The 15,186-nt window shown below is 59.0% G+C and overlaps 1 protein-coding gene across 1 annotated transcript in view; it reads left to right on the top strand.

The window, feature by feature from the left end:
* Window positions 1-14,935, top strand: part of ALX4 (ALX homeobox 4) — a 38,848-nt gene extending 23,913 nt beyond the window's left edge. The window contains exons 2-4 of the mRNA XM_032415069.1: window positions 5,573-5,883; window positions 12,160-12,288; window positions 14,606-14,935. Coding sequence (XP_032270960.1) covers window positions 5,573-5,883; window positions 12,160-12,288; window positions 14,606-14,935 — 770 coding nt within the window. The remainder of the gene's footprint in view (window positions 1-5,572; window positions 5,884-12,159; window positions 12,289-14,605) is intronic.
* Window positions 14,936-15,186: the final 251 nt, after the last annotated feature.

The raw sequence follows: 15,186 nt of genomic DNA, 5'->3' as shown, positions 1-15,186 counted from the left end.
AAAAATAGATGTAATCAAAACCATGGAGGATACAATTACTCAGACCCCTTAGACATACACCGGTATGCACGGGCCCGTGCACAACTATACACACACACACACACCTCCCGTGTCCGTACTCACCTACGTGTACCTGCAAAGTCACGCTCGCTTGCACAAATCCCCAGACCCAGCAGCACACATCCTACTTGTGGGCCTGCACTCAGCCCCGCGGGCCTGCTCACTCCGCAGACTGTCTGCAGGCAACCACACGCGTGTTCCGCACACCCATTCACAACTGCAGGCTTGTGCCCCATGCCTGCGGGCGCACATCCGGGCACACAGAAGGAATGCACACACACAGGCCTCCGGCACCCTCCCCGCTTCAGAAGTGCACGCGCTTGAAATCACAGTCATAAAAAAAAACACACACAGTCACCTTCGGAAATCTCTCAAGGGCTTTTGTATCAAAAAAAAAAAAAAAAAAAAAAAAGGTTATGGGGAGCCTGGGTGGCTCAGTTGGTTAAGCGACTGCCTTCGGCTCAGGTCATGATCCCAGGGTCCTGGGATCGAGTCCCACATCGGGCTCCCGGCTCAGCGGGGAGCCTGCTTCTCCCTCTGACCCTCTCCTCTCTCATGCTGTTTCTCTCTCGCTCGCTCTCTAATAAATAAATAAATGAAATCTTTAAAAAAAAAAAAAAAAGGTTAGACTAGGTTAGAGTGACGTCATTGGGTTGAACCAGGACAACAAGCAGAGGGGAAGGGAAGGAAGAAAGGTTTTCCATCGCTCGTATTTCTCGGAGTTCAGGCAGAGGTTGGAGGCCCTTCTGTGGCTCCTGATTCGGAATATATGCTCGAGCCAAATGCTTCTACTTCACCAGAAGTGGTTGATGGAAATACTTACCCGGGGTGGTTCGAAGGGCGTGCTGCCCCATCATGGCTGCCATTGCGCGCGGACCTTCGGAGGGGCAGCCATTGAGCGCTCTGGGTGTTTTCTGTACGCGCATTGCTTCATTCCTCTGGGTCGTCTGGGATTTATATCCACCTCAGGACATTCTGTTGGGAAGCTGCAGATCAGGATGACATTGTCTTGGGCCCCAGAGACCGGGACAGAGCCCTCTCAGGGGCCCCTCCGCGCTGTGGAAGGGGCATCAGCATGGCGCCAGTCCAGAGTCCATAGGAAAGGAGGGGCAGGGGGGAAGCCAGAGATGCAAGCAGGTGGCCTGGCCCGGGGGGGCTCTGTTGCTGCTCAGCCTCGGGCGGCACAGGGCTGTCGTCCCTGAAGAAGCCTGGCCCAGAAGCAGGGCGAGCGGAGGGTCTCCCAGGGGCCTTTACCCCACTGCGGGCTCATGGTGGGTGTGGAGCTGGCTCCCAGCAGGTCCTGGGCTGGCTTCCCTGGACGTTTACATTCTAGAGCCCCTTCCAGGAATCCCATCCCTTTGCTTCTCCGTCTGCTTCCCTGGTGCTCCCTGTTCCCTCCTGCCCCACATGGAGACATCCTTCACTGTCTGTGTTGGTCCTGTCTCCGGCCATCTCATCTCCCCCTGCTGCTTCTGCTGCCAACAGTTCACTCGGGAATGTGAGCCTCTTCCTCACGTATCCTAGCCACCTGGCTCCTCCTTGTCTAGCGGGATGAACTGTTCACTCGGGGCTTCAGCAGTCACTTTCTGTAGGCAGCTCCAGCACGCGTAGCCGAAACACGGTGGGCACACGAAGGTAGCTGCCCAGAGTGAGAGCTCGGCAGTGTTTGGTTGTTAGAAATTGTTCGCTTATTCTTCAGCGACTTTTCACTGCACATCTGCCGTCTGCCCCATCCTGGGCTAAGCCCAGGGTCCGTGACATGAGGTTCCAACCCTCGGGGAACTGATGTGCTATAGGAGGAAAGGGACACTCAGGGCTTGATTATATACTAGTCAGAAACACAGGCAGTAATTGGAGAGGCTGAGCAGGGGACAGAGGGGTCTGTATGGTTGTCGCAGTCTGGGAGGACTTCCTGGAGGGGCTGGTGTTTGACGGGATCTTGCAGGTCAGCTGGAAAGGAAGGCATTCCAGGCAGGTGGCTGGTGCAGGTGAGGGAGACCAAGGGGGTCAGTGGTAATGGGTTTGCTCAAGAGTATTTCAGCATGAGCTGTGGGCTCCTGTGTTTCCAGCGGCTGTCTTGTCGAGGAGGGCACTGCAGGGCGAGCTGGATCCTGACCAAGCACCCAGGCCTCGGGCCACCCACCTGATTCTCCACCTAGCTCCTCAGGATTGTTCGGTTGGAGAGCAAACTGCTGGCTTTGCCCAGGGGCCAGCACCATCACGCAGCCCGTCCCTGGCAGCCCCCTGTGTCAGTCTTATTAAACTTGGGGCCACCTGAGGAACAGCAGTGGGAACCCCAGCTGTTGAGACAGGAGGACAGAAGACTCTGGGAGGTGTGGCAGCCGTCTCGGGGAAGGGCCCTGGAGACTTGGAACCAGGACCAGTGAGCCGTACCTCCAAGACACAGACATGGACTGGAGCTCAGGGAGCTCTCTGTCCCCACAGGCCGCGTGGCCCCCTTGCTGGAGAAGCTGCAGGGTAGAAGGAGTTTGAAATAGACCCCCTTCCCACCCCAAGTCTGGGATCCTTGGACTGAGCACCTGTGAGTCTTGGCTTGTCATTCTGACCAGTCATCCATGGGACCTTGGGGAATCTAAATTAGAGACCCAGCCTCCCGATTTAAAGCAAAATGATCAGTAGTGAAGACTGAGATGGGAAGGCTCTCTTCCCTCTTCTTTGAGGAGCCAGAAGCATCAGTTTGCCAGAATTCCTTCCATCTCTAAGGTTTCCCAGTTGGCCGACGTTTGCCTAGACACAGACCGGTCCCCATCCTGCTCCCCTCTTCTCGCCGCTCCAGACCCTAAGGGAAGGCCCCGGTGGTGACTGAGGCAGGAGGGACACTCCACAGGGCCGAGGTGGTGACACATCCCTGCCTGCTCCCCCCGCTCCAGAAGGGGCACCATCAAACCTCCAGCTGCAGAGGAGACTCTGGGATGTGGGAAGAGTCATCTGCCGTCACAGGCAGATCATGGTAGAGCTGGGACCAACAGCAGATCTGCCAACTCTTGGTCCGGTGGTCTTTGTGCACCCTGTGCTGACTCCCCATTTCTCCCCCACTCGCTCGGCCTCAGTGGGTGGCTGGAGGTCTGAGAAACTGGATTCTTACTCCTTGCCATAGAAGACTGGATGTTCTGCTGCCTCCCCACCAGCTAAGCCTAGAACTAGGTCAGCACTGAGGGACTTCCCTCCTCATCCTCAGAGGCTGGTCCTCCTGCCCCCAGGAGCAAAGCAGGACTCCTTGATTTTGTGCGCTCCTTGCCTTTTGCCCCTACCCTTCTCTCCCTGGGAAGAGGCCCCAAGCCCACAGGGTAGGAATAGAGGACAGAGCCGGGGGCTAGAGGCTGTGCTTTGTCACTAACTAGCACACATTCCCTGCTCTCTCTGGTGTGAGTTCCCCCCAGTTAAAACTCGGAGCTTGAGCTCGTCCCTACAACCCTTGGTCTCTGCAACACGGAGCTCCCCATGCGGCCCAGCCCCTATTGCTATGCGGGGTGGTCCCAATCCCAGGCCGGATGCCAGAGGACACTCCAAGGGTCCATGGGGTCATGGGATGGGGCCCGGAGATCAGTGCGGGGGCAGGAGGGGCAGGGGCTGCCCCCCAGTCTGGCCTCCAGGAAATTGCATAACAGAGATGTTTATTTTTGGTGAGGCTGGGTGGGATTTCTTCTCTTAAAAAAAACCCAAAACATAAAACTTGTTTGTCTGCCAGCAAGATAAATATCTTTGCTGAAAGCTCTTGGCCCAGCTGCCATCTGCAGTTTGCATAACGTTGTCACTGAAACCGCGGCGGTCTGCGTGTGCCCGGGCTCACGTGGGCGTCCTGCACGTGGCCCCTCCCGATGCCGCGTGCACGTCCGCCCGCTCCGGGCACTCACCTCCACCCCCTTCGTCGGGGCCTTGGGGAGAGAGGTGGGGATGGCAGGCAGCTGCCCCTCACACCTTCCCAGGGCACACGCAAAGCTCGGGAGGAGAGCCAGCCCGAGGCCTCAGCCGCCGGGATGCGGACGGAGCAGGGAGACCTGAGCCAGCAGCATCGTCCCGACACTTCACGCCCGCCGCGTGGACCTGTTCCCAGAAGAGGTGCTCACACCAGCCACGCGTGCTTGCGACAGTCAGAGCTTGTACGTGTGCAGGCCTTCTCCAGTGCTCCCCGGAAGCCTTATTAATAATCGTCGGTACATTACCGCACGGGCCGGGGAGGGCGGCGCAGAGAAGGGCTCACACCGGTCTCCGGACACCAGGCCAGGGCCTGCACCTGCTCCCGCACCCAGATGCTCTGGGGAGGGCCCGCCTGCTGGGAAGACTTCTCCGGGGTCCGTGTCCTCTGCTGCTCGGAAGTCCACACTGGAACTGGGGATTCCAATACGGGCAGAAACCTATGGAGCTGGCGCCGTGCTAAGGGCTTTGCCTGTTGGCCTCCTTAATCCCACAGTATGCCAGGAGGAAGAGCCCACAAGTATCTTCATCCCCATTTTATAGAGGGGGGAGACTGAGGCACAAAGAGGTTAAGTGAGCTGTCCCAAGTACACAGCCAGAACGAGGTACATGTGGGAGTCCTACCCTCCTCCACTAGCTCCAGAGTCCACGTTCTAACCTTGACTCTGCGGCAAGTGTGTCTGCCCAGGGTGCTGACGGGGCCATTTGGGTGTGGACAGGTCACTCCCTGCCTCACTCTCCCCCTGCTGGCCTCTACCTCCTCATCCCTGACTTACATAGATCCACTGGTCCTTTCCAGCTCTGGGCATCTAAGAATCAACCAGTGGAGCCCCATCCTGGCAGATGGCGGTGGCTGTGGGCCCAGGCCTCGAGCTTAGTGTGAATCTAGTGGGGCACACACGTCAGCATCCTGGGGACACAGGCGCCTGCCCTGCTTCCTTAGTAAATGTGCCACTTGCCTGGAGCAGGCCGGACCCTGCGTGGACAGTAGGTGAAACCTGTGGAGGGCGAGGGGCGTGACCCCTCACGCTGGATTCTTCGGGGCGGGGTGGGGGGATCTCCTCAGCTCCTGCTGAGCCCAAACAGGACCAGGCCTGGATAGGAAGGGCGTTCCTGTCTGCCTCGACGCTGGCCTCCTCCTTGCCCCTGCCCTGTTGGGCCAGACATGGCTGCTGAATTAGCTTTCCCTTCCCCTGGGTGTCTGAGGCACTGGGTCAGCATTCCCGATGCCCAAAGCAGAAGTTCTGACAAAGGGGATCCTTCTAGAAGGAGGAGCCCAGGATCAGTGGGGGTGGGGATTAAAGGTCCAAGAGATCAGATTGACCCAGAGTCATATTACGTTGGTGGTAAAAGGGGTCCATTCTGAGATGATGGCAACGAGGCTCAGAGAGGGAAATGGACTTGCCCAAGGTCACACAGCATGTTAATGGCAAGTCAGGACTAGAACCGGGGCCTCCTGCCCTCGCATCCAGTGTGATGCTGACAGGGGAATGGCAGGGGAGGGCTCTCCCTGTCCCTCCCTCCTCTCTTGCTCGGTTCAGTCATTGTTCTCTGACCTTGTTTCCTCCCCCTTCAGCCAAAGAGAGCTCCCTGGGTGAGCCAGAGTTGCCGCCGGACTCTGACACCGTGGGGATGGACAGCAGCTACCTCAGTGTGAAGGAGGCTGGAGTGAAGGCACCCCAGGACCGGGCCAGCGCCGAGCTGCCCAGCCCGCTGGAGAAGGCCGACTCCGAGAGCAACAAGGGCAAGAAGCGGAGGAACAGAACCACCTTCACCAGCTACCAGTTGGAGGAGCTGGAGAAGGTCTTCCAGAAGACCCACTACCCCGACGTGTATGCCCGGGAGCAGCTGGCCATGAGGACAGACCTCACCGAGGCCCGCGTGCAGGTCAGTGAGGGCACCTGGGGAGAGGCTGGGATAGCAGGGCCTGCCCTCGGGCTGGTGGCCAAAGCTGGGACTGCCTGACTGTCCCTCAACCACACCAGGGCTTTCTTTACTTCAGTCCAAGGACAGCCTGCCCCTCACACCCCTGCTCCAAACAGGGCCAGTCTGCTTTTACCCACCTGACTATCAGGCCTCCTACTCTGGCGGGAGCAGGGGCAGAAGAAGGAGGGTCGCCTGTTAGCTATATTCCTGGGCTCTGTGTGCTGTGAGTGTTCAGGCCCTTTCACAAAGGAGATGACTGATCTCTGCCCTCGAAGGCCTCTCTCTTAGGAAGGAAACAGGATAGACCTAAAGACATCCACAGCAGTCCAATGGGCAGAAACAGAGAAGAACCTGGCTCTTCTTGCTGCCCAGGATAGCTGCCTCCTCCATCTTTCAGCTCCCAAATCAATATACCTCCTTTGTGAAGTCTTCCTGACCACCGTGGCTAAAGCAGTAGCCCCCTACCACTATCCAGCCACCAGAACACCCAAGCCAACAGAACCCAACCCAACACAACATAACCCAAACCAACACAGCCAACCCAACACAGTCAATCCAACTCAACACAGCTCAGCACAACCCAACAGAACCCAACCCAGTGTAACATAACCCAAACCAACAAAGCCAACCCAGCACAACCCAACACAGCCCAAACAACACAGTCAACCCAACCTGACATGGCTCAATGCAACCCAACAGAACCCAACCCAAGGCAGCATAACCCAAACCAACACAACCCAACACAACTCAAGCAACACAGTCAACCCGACCCAACACAGTTCAACATAACCCTAAAGAACCCAACCCAACACAACATAACCCAAAGCAACACAGCCAACCCAACACAACCCAACACAGCCCAAACAACACAGTCAACCCAACCCAACATGGCCCAACACAACCCAACAGAACCCAACCCAAGGCAGCATAACCCAAAGCAACACAGCCAACCCAACACAACCCAAACAACACAGTCAACCCAACCTAACACAGTTCAACACAACCCAACAGAACCCAAATAACACAGTCAACCCAACCCAACATGGCTTAACACAATCCAACAGAACCCAACCCAATGCAACATAACCCAAACCAACACAGCCAACACAACACAACCCAACTCATCCCAAACCAACATAACACAACACAAGCAAATCAGGTCACCTTCTTCCACATTGTCCTGTTTTTTTTTCTTTATAGAATATATGACTGGCTTAAATTATTTTATGTTTGTCTCCTCTCACTATAATGTGAGTTCCTTGAAGACAGGTACTGTCTGATTGTTCATCACTCTATTCCTACCAAATAGAGAAGGCTGAACTCAGAGCAACAAGGGCAAAAAATAAATATTTGTAGATTGGTGGACCTCCTTTGTCCAGAGAGGTGTGTCCTCCCTCCTCGCATGAAGTTACAGCAAGAAAAGAACCAGAGAGGAAGCAAAGACCTCTAAGTACCCAAAACACAGGAGACAAAATCCATGCACTAAAGCTCAGGCTTCAGCTTCACACAAATAAATGTCATGCTCAGTCTACTTTTCCACCCCAGAGCATGTGAGGAATGGCAAATAAAGTGTTGTCAGATAGCGGTTTTTCCCCCTCCAGTGGGGTGAGGGAAGTCAACAGCTTGAGAACAAAGAGCAGTTCTTGGGTTGTGTTTTTTTTTAAAGCAACACAGCTCAGCTGGGCTAAGCTCAGCTCAGATGTGGGTTCAGGGCCAGGACAGAGCCTTCCGTTATCCGCAGGCCCCAAGGGCGCCCCCTGCTGCCTCAGTTCACTAAGGACCTTTAGCGAGCGTTCCTAAGGCATCAGTCACAACCATGTTCTGTGTAACAAGGCAGAGCTTCTGTAACATCGTCCAGAAACGTTTTCATTCAAAATGGATCATGCGAGAAAGGACCAGCAATTACCATAAATATGCAGCCATCCAGAAACCACAGGTACCCAGAGTGAACAGTCGGGTTGTTTGGCCACAAGTTCCCGGAGTCCGGCTGCCCCTCTTATTCCTGCCCAGTGCCTGGTGAACGGTTGGGGAAGGAAGGCAGGGCAGGTGAGGCTTTCCTGTCATTCCACAAGCATTCACGCACCAGCTGTCTTATTTGCATCAGGATAGGCCGCCGTGTGACCTCCCGGGCCTCAGAGTCTGGACAGGAACCCCAGAACCTGGCCTCGGCCCAGCCCCTGGATTGGGAGGAACTGAAGGAGCTGGTGGAGAAGGGGGTGGCTGGTTATGGGACATTCCTATAGGCACCGTGTTCGTGTGGGATCGACTGATCCATCCTCTGCACAGTGTGTGTGTGTGTGTTCCTTACAAGTGCATGGGAGTGCCTGGGAGTAGAATTCACTTAGTATCAAAAGAAGGATGGCTCTTCTAGGACAAACCATGGAAACGACACTGGGCTATAGAGAACATTTTTCAGGTGCCATCCCATACCCAAAGCAGAGTGTTCCCTCTGCGTGTGCGCACACACCCATTTATGCCTGTTTCCAAAATGGAGTTGAGGCAGCTACAATTAAAGACTTGTTAGTTTCATCTAAAAACAAGAATGGTGCCATGAAATAGGCAGGTAATTACGTCAAACATCTAGGCTAATAATCATAGTTGCCACTGAGCACAGATTTCAACCCTGAGCTTCCCAGCAGCCAAGGCAGAAAGGGAAACGCTGATGTGTTTGCATATCTTCTCATCTAAGGGGAGGATCATAGGAATATAGAACGTTAGTGCTGGAAAGGATCATCTATCTGGTCCTCTCGTTTGATAATAAGTAGGAGGAGGCCCACAGGTGGGACATGATCACCTGTGGTCAGGTGACTCAGGAACAGTGACTCAGTGGCGGGGCTGAGACTAGAATCCAGGACTCCAGAGCTCCAGCCCAGTGTTTCTTTTACTTTAGTTGGCTCTGCAGGACATGGGCCATATTGTTCTGAGACTTTTCTTTGTATAAAGGCAGCAGGGTGGGTGGGATCTCCATGTGCGTCAGACCTCTGGATCGAGCCTGGCAGTGCCCCGAGGTTTGGGGGGAGTGGTGGTGGAACCCCCTGCCTGCCCCTGCTGGGTTTGTTCGGGGCCCGTACTCGGCTGGTGGGAAGCCAGGTGCCTGGCATAGAGTGGCGCTGGGGACAGGGAGGGGGTGGGCGGCTCCAAGATGGACCTTTCCTGGGAAGAAGCTCGGGGTTTGGCCCTGCTCCAGGGGCTGCAGGGGCCTCTCTCTGCTGTCTGGGATTCCAATCTCCGCAGCTGGTGCTGAAGACAATAAGACAGAGGCCTCCCCGCCCTGGGCCACCCCGCCCTGGCCCCAGATGGGCTGCGGTTACTGAGGCCCCTGCCAAGACGGTTGGTTCCTTGGGGAGAGGCCTGTGCTGAGCAGGCCCAGGCCAGGGTGGGCCGGGAGCGGGGTGGTCCTGGGGCGCGACATGCAGACTGGAAGGCTGGACCTCGTGGTCCCCTCTCCCCCTTAGGGTTGTCCTGTGGAGACAGGCTGGGGCCGCAGAGCCCTGAGGCACAGAGCATCTGTGGGGAGCTCTCCGAGCGCCAGGCTCCGGGGGCCAGAGATGGAAGGACGGCCGTGCCTCATCTCCAGGCCCTCCACCGTGAGCTCAGAGGGGCCGTGAGGATGTCCGGCCGCCACCCAAGCTGGGGGGCTTGAGGCTTGAGACTGCAGAGCCGCGGGGCTCACTTAGCAGAAGAGCTCCAGCCCTGCGCAGGAACGGGGCCCAGTGCTGCAGGCAAGGGAAGAGGGTTTGGGCGGTTCTGCTGCCCCACAGCCTCGCCTCCCGCCTCCCGAAGTCTCTGGGTCTTTAACCCTCCCTTCCATCCCTGGGCCGGGCCCTCCTCCACTCCCATCCCAAAGACAGCGTTATCTCTGCGCACTCCTCCCCCGCTGCTCAGCTGTCTTCCCAGATAACCCAGCACCCCCACCACCGCTCCAGCCCCCACATTCCATCTCCCCCCACTGTGCTCCTCCTCCCACTTCTGGGACCGGCCGCCCCGTCCCCTTGCAGTGCCTCCCCAGCCCATCCAGAGCCTGCGGGACATCTCCAGGAGCGCCCCTCCACCTGCCGCTCCCGCCTCCCACCACCGGGGCTCCCGGCAAGCCCCCCACAGTGGCGGCCGCGGACACTTTTCCTCACCTTCTCCCCACCCCCCGAAGAAAGAATGGAGCCATATATCTTGATGCCTCCAGCGGGCTTCTCCCCTCCCCCTGGCTTCCCCCCCAGCAAACCCTGGGAGGCTGAGGAAGGAGCGGAAAGACGGAGCTAAGCCTGCAGGAAATTAAACATGAAATGAAAACAAGCTCCTCTGATTCATTCTCTCATCCTGCCCCCCGGCCCCCATTCCAGGCCACTGATAAAGGGGGATCCCGTTTCAGTGGCGCAGAGAGGAGACCCGATCCGCCCTTGGCTCTCAGCGGGCGGCCTGGGCCTGGACCCTAGGAGCCCCTGGAGGAAAAGGGGCCCAGGAGGCTCTGGAGCAGGGGCTGAGTGCGTCTCCTACACCAGACTCAAGTCAGGGAGGCAGAATGACTGTCAAAGCAATGCCAGCCCGTGCGTGCGCGTGCACGTGCGTGTGCACACACGCATGTATCCTTGGGACCAGGGAGGGAAACTGAGGTGCAGCGCCACACTGGCTCCCTGCCCCCACCCTCCCCACACTAACATGAGTCACACACACCCCAACTTCTTTTCCTTTTAGCGAAAGACAGCAAGAAAAAGTCAGGAGCTATAAATAAACGAGTGTGCAGTACTCTCGGAAACTCTGTGACAGCATTTCTCATCTCTCACCTGCTGTTCTGTGAGGCGCCACCCCCGTGAGGACGTCAGTACAGATATTGGCCCCATTTTGCAGACACAGAAAGCGAGGCCAGTGGCAATGCCGGGGCTGGAATGGGCGCTCGGGGGCGCGGCTCCACTGGAAGCCGGGCTGAGCAGCCTCTGCGCTACCCCGTGGGGAGCCCTCCCCGCCTCTGGCCCAGCTCCTTCTCCCTCCTCCGAGGATGCTCGGGGCTCTCAGCTCGGCTGCTGGCGGGCTGCCGTTGGGGTGTGCCCACTTGCACCTGAGTCCACTGGCAGGGACACAGCTGACAGAAACCTCTCTCTGGGGACTCCGAGGCCTGCCTTTGACTCAGCCTGAAGCCATTTCTGGTCTGGAAGCTGACCCCTCCCCTCCTCACACCCTCTCCCACCTGTCCCTGCCCCCTTCCCCACCCCGCCTCTGGCCCCAGATCCCAAGCCACGTGCAGGGCTAGCAGGCCCCAAGTCCAGCTCTTGTCCATGAAGCCTGGGAAAGTTCTCAGCCTGTCAGAAGTATTCCTGCAAAGGAGCCAACAGCCCCCCCCACCCGTCAGAGACCACAGCTCACACGCCGGCTCAGAGACCACCCTCCCCACTGCAGCCAGTGCCCCAGCGGCCCCTGCTCAGGGACAGGGGGGTCTTCACTCCTCCTTAGAGTCAGGCCACCCTCTGCATGAGACCTCACGGTGGCCACCTTTACTGGCCACACCAAGAGCAAACCCCAGGGCTGGGCATCAAGGCCCTCCACAATCTGACCTCTGCGTCCACGGGTCTTTCTCTCCCACCGCCGGCCAGCTGAGCAGCGGGGCCTCCTGGGGTCTCCTGAGCGTGCCCTGCTGTTTCTACACTCTGGCCCGGCCCCAGGCCCCCCCTCCACGAAGCCATCCCTGAAGGCCTCTGCTGCCACAGGGGGCCCGAGTGGGGAGACTTTCCAACACGAAGGCTGCAGAGGGGACTCAGACAGGTAGGAATTCTGATTCTGGGCCACTAGACAGGCCCCAGGGAACCCCGGAGCTTTTGGAAAATTATGGCCAGACTGTGTGTGTGAGCATCTAGAGAATGATTTTCGAGAGGAGCCGTCACAACTTTTGTCAGGTTCCCCTCAGGAGTCCGTGGCCCGAGGCCGGCCAGGCCACACGGTGCTGGGGTTGGTTAGATGACCGCTAGGATGACCAGTGACGTGACGCGTGGGTGCGACATTTGCCTGCTCTGCATTCTGAAGCTTGGAATAACGAAGTCTGGCCCAAGAGCACACTGTGGTTAGCTGGGGTTAAGCTCACCTTCCCGACCCTCAGCACGGCTCGTTCTAGATTGTGAGCCTGGAAGCTAAAGGCTGAGGCAGACCCTTCCCTGCAGCCCCATGGCCCAGACCATGTGCTGCGATGGGTGGGAGCTCCAGGGAATGACGTGTACCGTCTGACCCCCCCGTGACAACGGCTCTGTCCTGTAGGTCTGGTTCCAGAACCGGAGGGCCAAGTGGAGGAAGAGGGAGCGTTTTGGGCAGATGCAGCAGGTTCGAACCCACTTCTCCACTGCCTACGAGCTGCCCCTCCTCACCCGAGCCGAGAACTACGCCCAGGTAAGTCCCAGCCCCGAGCGGCCGGCTCCAGCCCCTCGGGCTCCGGGAATGGGCATCTCAGAGGAGGGCCTAGCCCCCCGCAGATGGGACTCAGCAAGCCCGGTGCAGGTGTGTGCCTGTTCGCCCCAGAATGTGCGAGGCCGGGGCCGTTTCTGTCTACCCTACGTGCCGGCCCAGGCTTGGCTGGGCATTAGGGAGGGGCAGGCCTGGACAGAGAGGGAGGCTTTCTCCTCTGCCATGTTTGCCCCTTTCGCTGTGGGCATCAGAAGCAAGGCAGGCTGAAGACCAGGGCCCCCAGGCCATCAGGAGCCACCCAGTGTCTCCTAGGAAAGCGAAGTCCGGAAAGCTGGGGGGCTTGAGGCAGGGCTGTAGCGAACAGGGAGGTCTGAGTCCCGAGACGCGCTGTCCTCCGGCCCCAGACCCTTCTCACTTCAGACAAGCCATGAGCTCTCCGAGCTTCGGTGTCTTCTGAAAACTGGACACGATGAAAGTACCCACCCCAACTCTTTCGTGAGGTTGTTGAAAGGCCAAAATTAGACAACACAGAAGTACTCTGGGGACTAAATAGCCGGTTAAAGGTCGCTCTGCAGCTCTGAGCTCTCCCAGGCGGCTGTGTCCCGACCTGCCCTCTCCTCTGTCCCGTCCCGTCAGCCTGGCACCATTCTAGCGGCATTGGAGTCTTCATGAGATGCAAAGGGGTGAGAAGTGGTGTGAGCAGTGGCCGACACCGGGGCACTTGCAGAGATGTCTTTCTAGCTGGGTCCACTCCTCACACCCCACAGCCTGCCCGGCAGAGGCGACTGGTCCCTCCCTCAGGCCTCTTGGTGGCCGTGGCAGCATGGCCTCTGCCTTCAGCTCCAAGCCCGGCCCCACCCAGCAGCGAGCCGGTGGCGCAGGCCTTCCTGTTTCCTTTAAGACCCACTGTCCCGGGGCCCTGCTGTCCCGTGGCCCCCCGGGATGCCCTCCCCCCGCCCCCAGACCAGCTCTGCCCATCCCCCTGCCGGGATCCATGGGGTCAGGGGGTCAGGCCTGGGGTGAGGCTGAGGAATGTGGGGTGTCTCACACACACACACGCACACACACACCTCATCCTCAGCTCCTGCTGTGTACTTTCCTCTCTCCCCGCCCTCTGTCCTGGGAGGATGAGCCTCCAGCCTGGCTCCTGGGTCTGGATCTCTGCTGCCTGAGCTCCCTGCTGGAGGGAGCGGGGAGGGGACCAACACAGGGCGGGCTCACCCTTCCCACCTGCAACACCACATATCACACGCCTCCTGACGGAGGGGAAGGGAAAGGCCGCTGATTCCCCACCACCCCAGGCAGGAGGACTGTGGTCAGGCCAATCTGCCAGTGGTTCTTGTGGCCATGACAATGCCCTGTGGGACTTGGGGGCCGAGGTCCCCCCTCATTCGGCTTTCAATGTGAGTGGACTACAAACATGGGTGGGGAGGAGAGCAGGCCAGCAGAAGCTGCTTGAGGGCCCCCTGTGATCCCATGCACAGGGCTGAGAGTTCTCGTTTCCTCTGGTCCTGCTTACCCTGGCCCTCCCCAGCCCAGGTTGGCCTCCAGTCCACCCCCCACGTGCTGCCTGAGCATCACACACACACACACCCCCACACGCACACGCCCTGGCCTGTGGGCATCCAGCCTGGCTTCATCCATCCACCCGCAGGCACTCACCACATCCTGAGGCAGCCCCTTCCATCCTGAGCCAGTTGTGAAGCCTCGAGGACACAGCCTTTGGAAGCTCAGCCGCTGGTCTTGACACTGGGAGATGAGGCCCCACTGCCCAGCCCTGCCCCCTCCACACCACAACCTGCAAGCCCAGAGCCCACGTTCCCAACGCCAAAGCTCTCTGAGTTGGGGTCAGCTCCCATTTCTCAGGTTCCTGGGATGCCCCAGGCCTGGTGAGGAGCCACAGGGGAGTAAGACACAGTTGCTGACCTTCAGGGGCGCAGGGAGGGAAAGTCGGCCCCTGCATCTCAAGTTCCAAAGTCAGCTGGCTGAGGCGGGGGCCGCCCTCAGCAGCTTGGCTGTGCCCTGAAGGCAGCCCTGTGACCCGGCCCTTGATGGAGTTTGAAGTTCGGTCCTGAAAACAATTTCTCTCTGCTGGGAGCCAAGCACAAAACCCAAACCCTCCCAGGTCCTGATGGCCATAAAGGTTTTGAGAGGCTCCGGGTAAACACTCGGGCATGATCTCAGCATAACGAAGGGCTTGTGAGCGGGGCGAGGTCGTCTGGGGACAGGGCCAGCCCCCCGCCCCCCACATGCCCTCCCCCCGCACCCCTGCCCCAGCCGGCTCTCCCTTCCCTCTCCCCAGATTCAGAACCCGTCCTGGATCGGCAACAATGGGGCTGCCTCACCAGTGCCAGCCTGTGTGGTCCCCTGCGACCCGGTGCCCGCCTGCATGTCCCCTCACACCCACCCCCCGGGCTCCGGGGCCAGCGGCGTCACCGACTTCCTGAGCGTCTCCGGGGCTGGCGGCCACGTGGGCCAGACACACATGGGAGGCCTGTTCGGAGCGGCGGGCCTCAGCCCGGGCCTCAACGGCTACGAGCTCAACGGCGAGCCGGACCGCAAGACCTCGAGCATCGCGGCCCTGCGCATGAAGGCCAAGGAGCACAGTGCGGCCATCTCCTGGGCCACATGACAGGGCACCGCTCGGCCCGTCCCCACGCCCTCCCCCACCTTGGGGCCCTGGCCACGCCCACGCTCCCCAGGCCCCCAGCCTCCCGTTCGACTTTCCTCTTAGGAACCTGGCCTGGGCCAGGGGCCCGGCCCTCAGCACTTTCAGCCACCCCAAGTGTGAGGCCCCGTGGGCCGCTGGGAGGGAGGGGGCAGCAGGTCCCGCCCACCCTGGCACCGAGGCCGAGCCCCCGCTCCTGGCCGGAGGCCGTGGAG

The sequence above is a fragment of the Phoca vitulina genome, unplaced genomic scaffold (genome assembly GCF_004348235.1).
Source record: "Phoca vitulina isolate PV1807 unplaced genomic scaffold, GSC_HSeal_1.0 scaffold16, whole genome shotgun sequence".
In the NCBI taxonomy this organism is placed as follows: Eukaryota; Metazoa; Chordata; class Mammalia; order Carnivora; family Phocidae; genus Phoca; species Phoca vitulina.
This window is presented reverse-complemented; position numbering and strand designations above follow the sequence as displayed.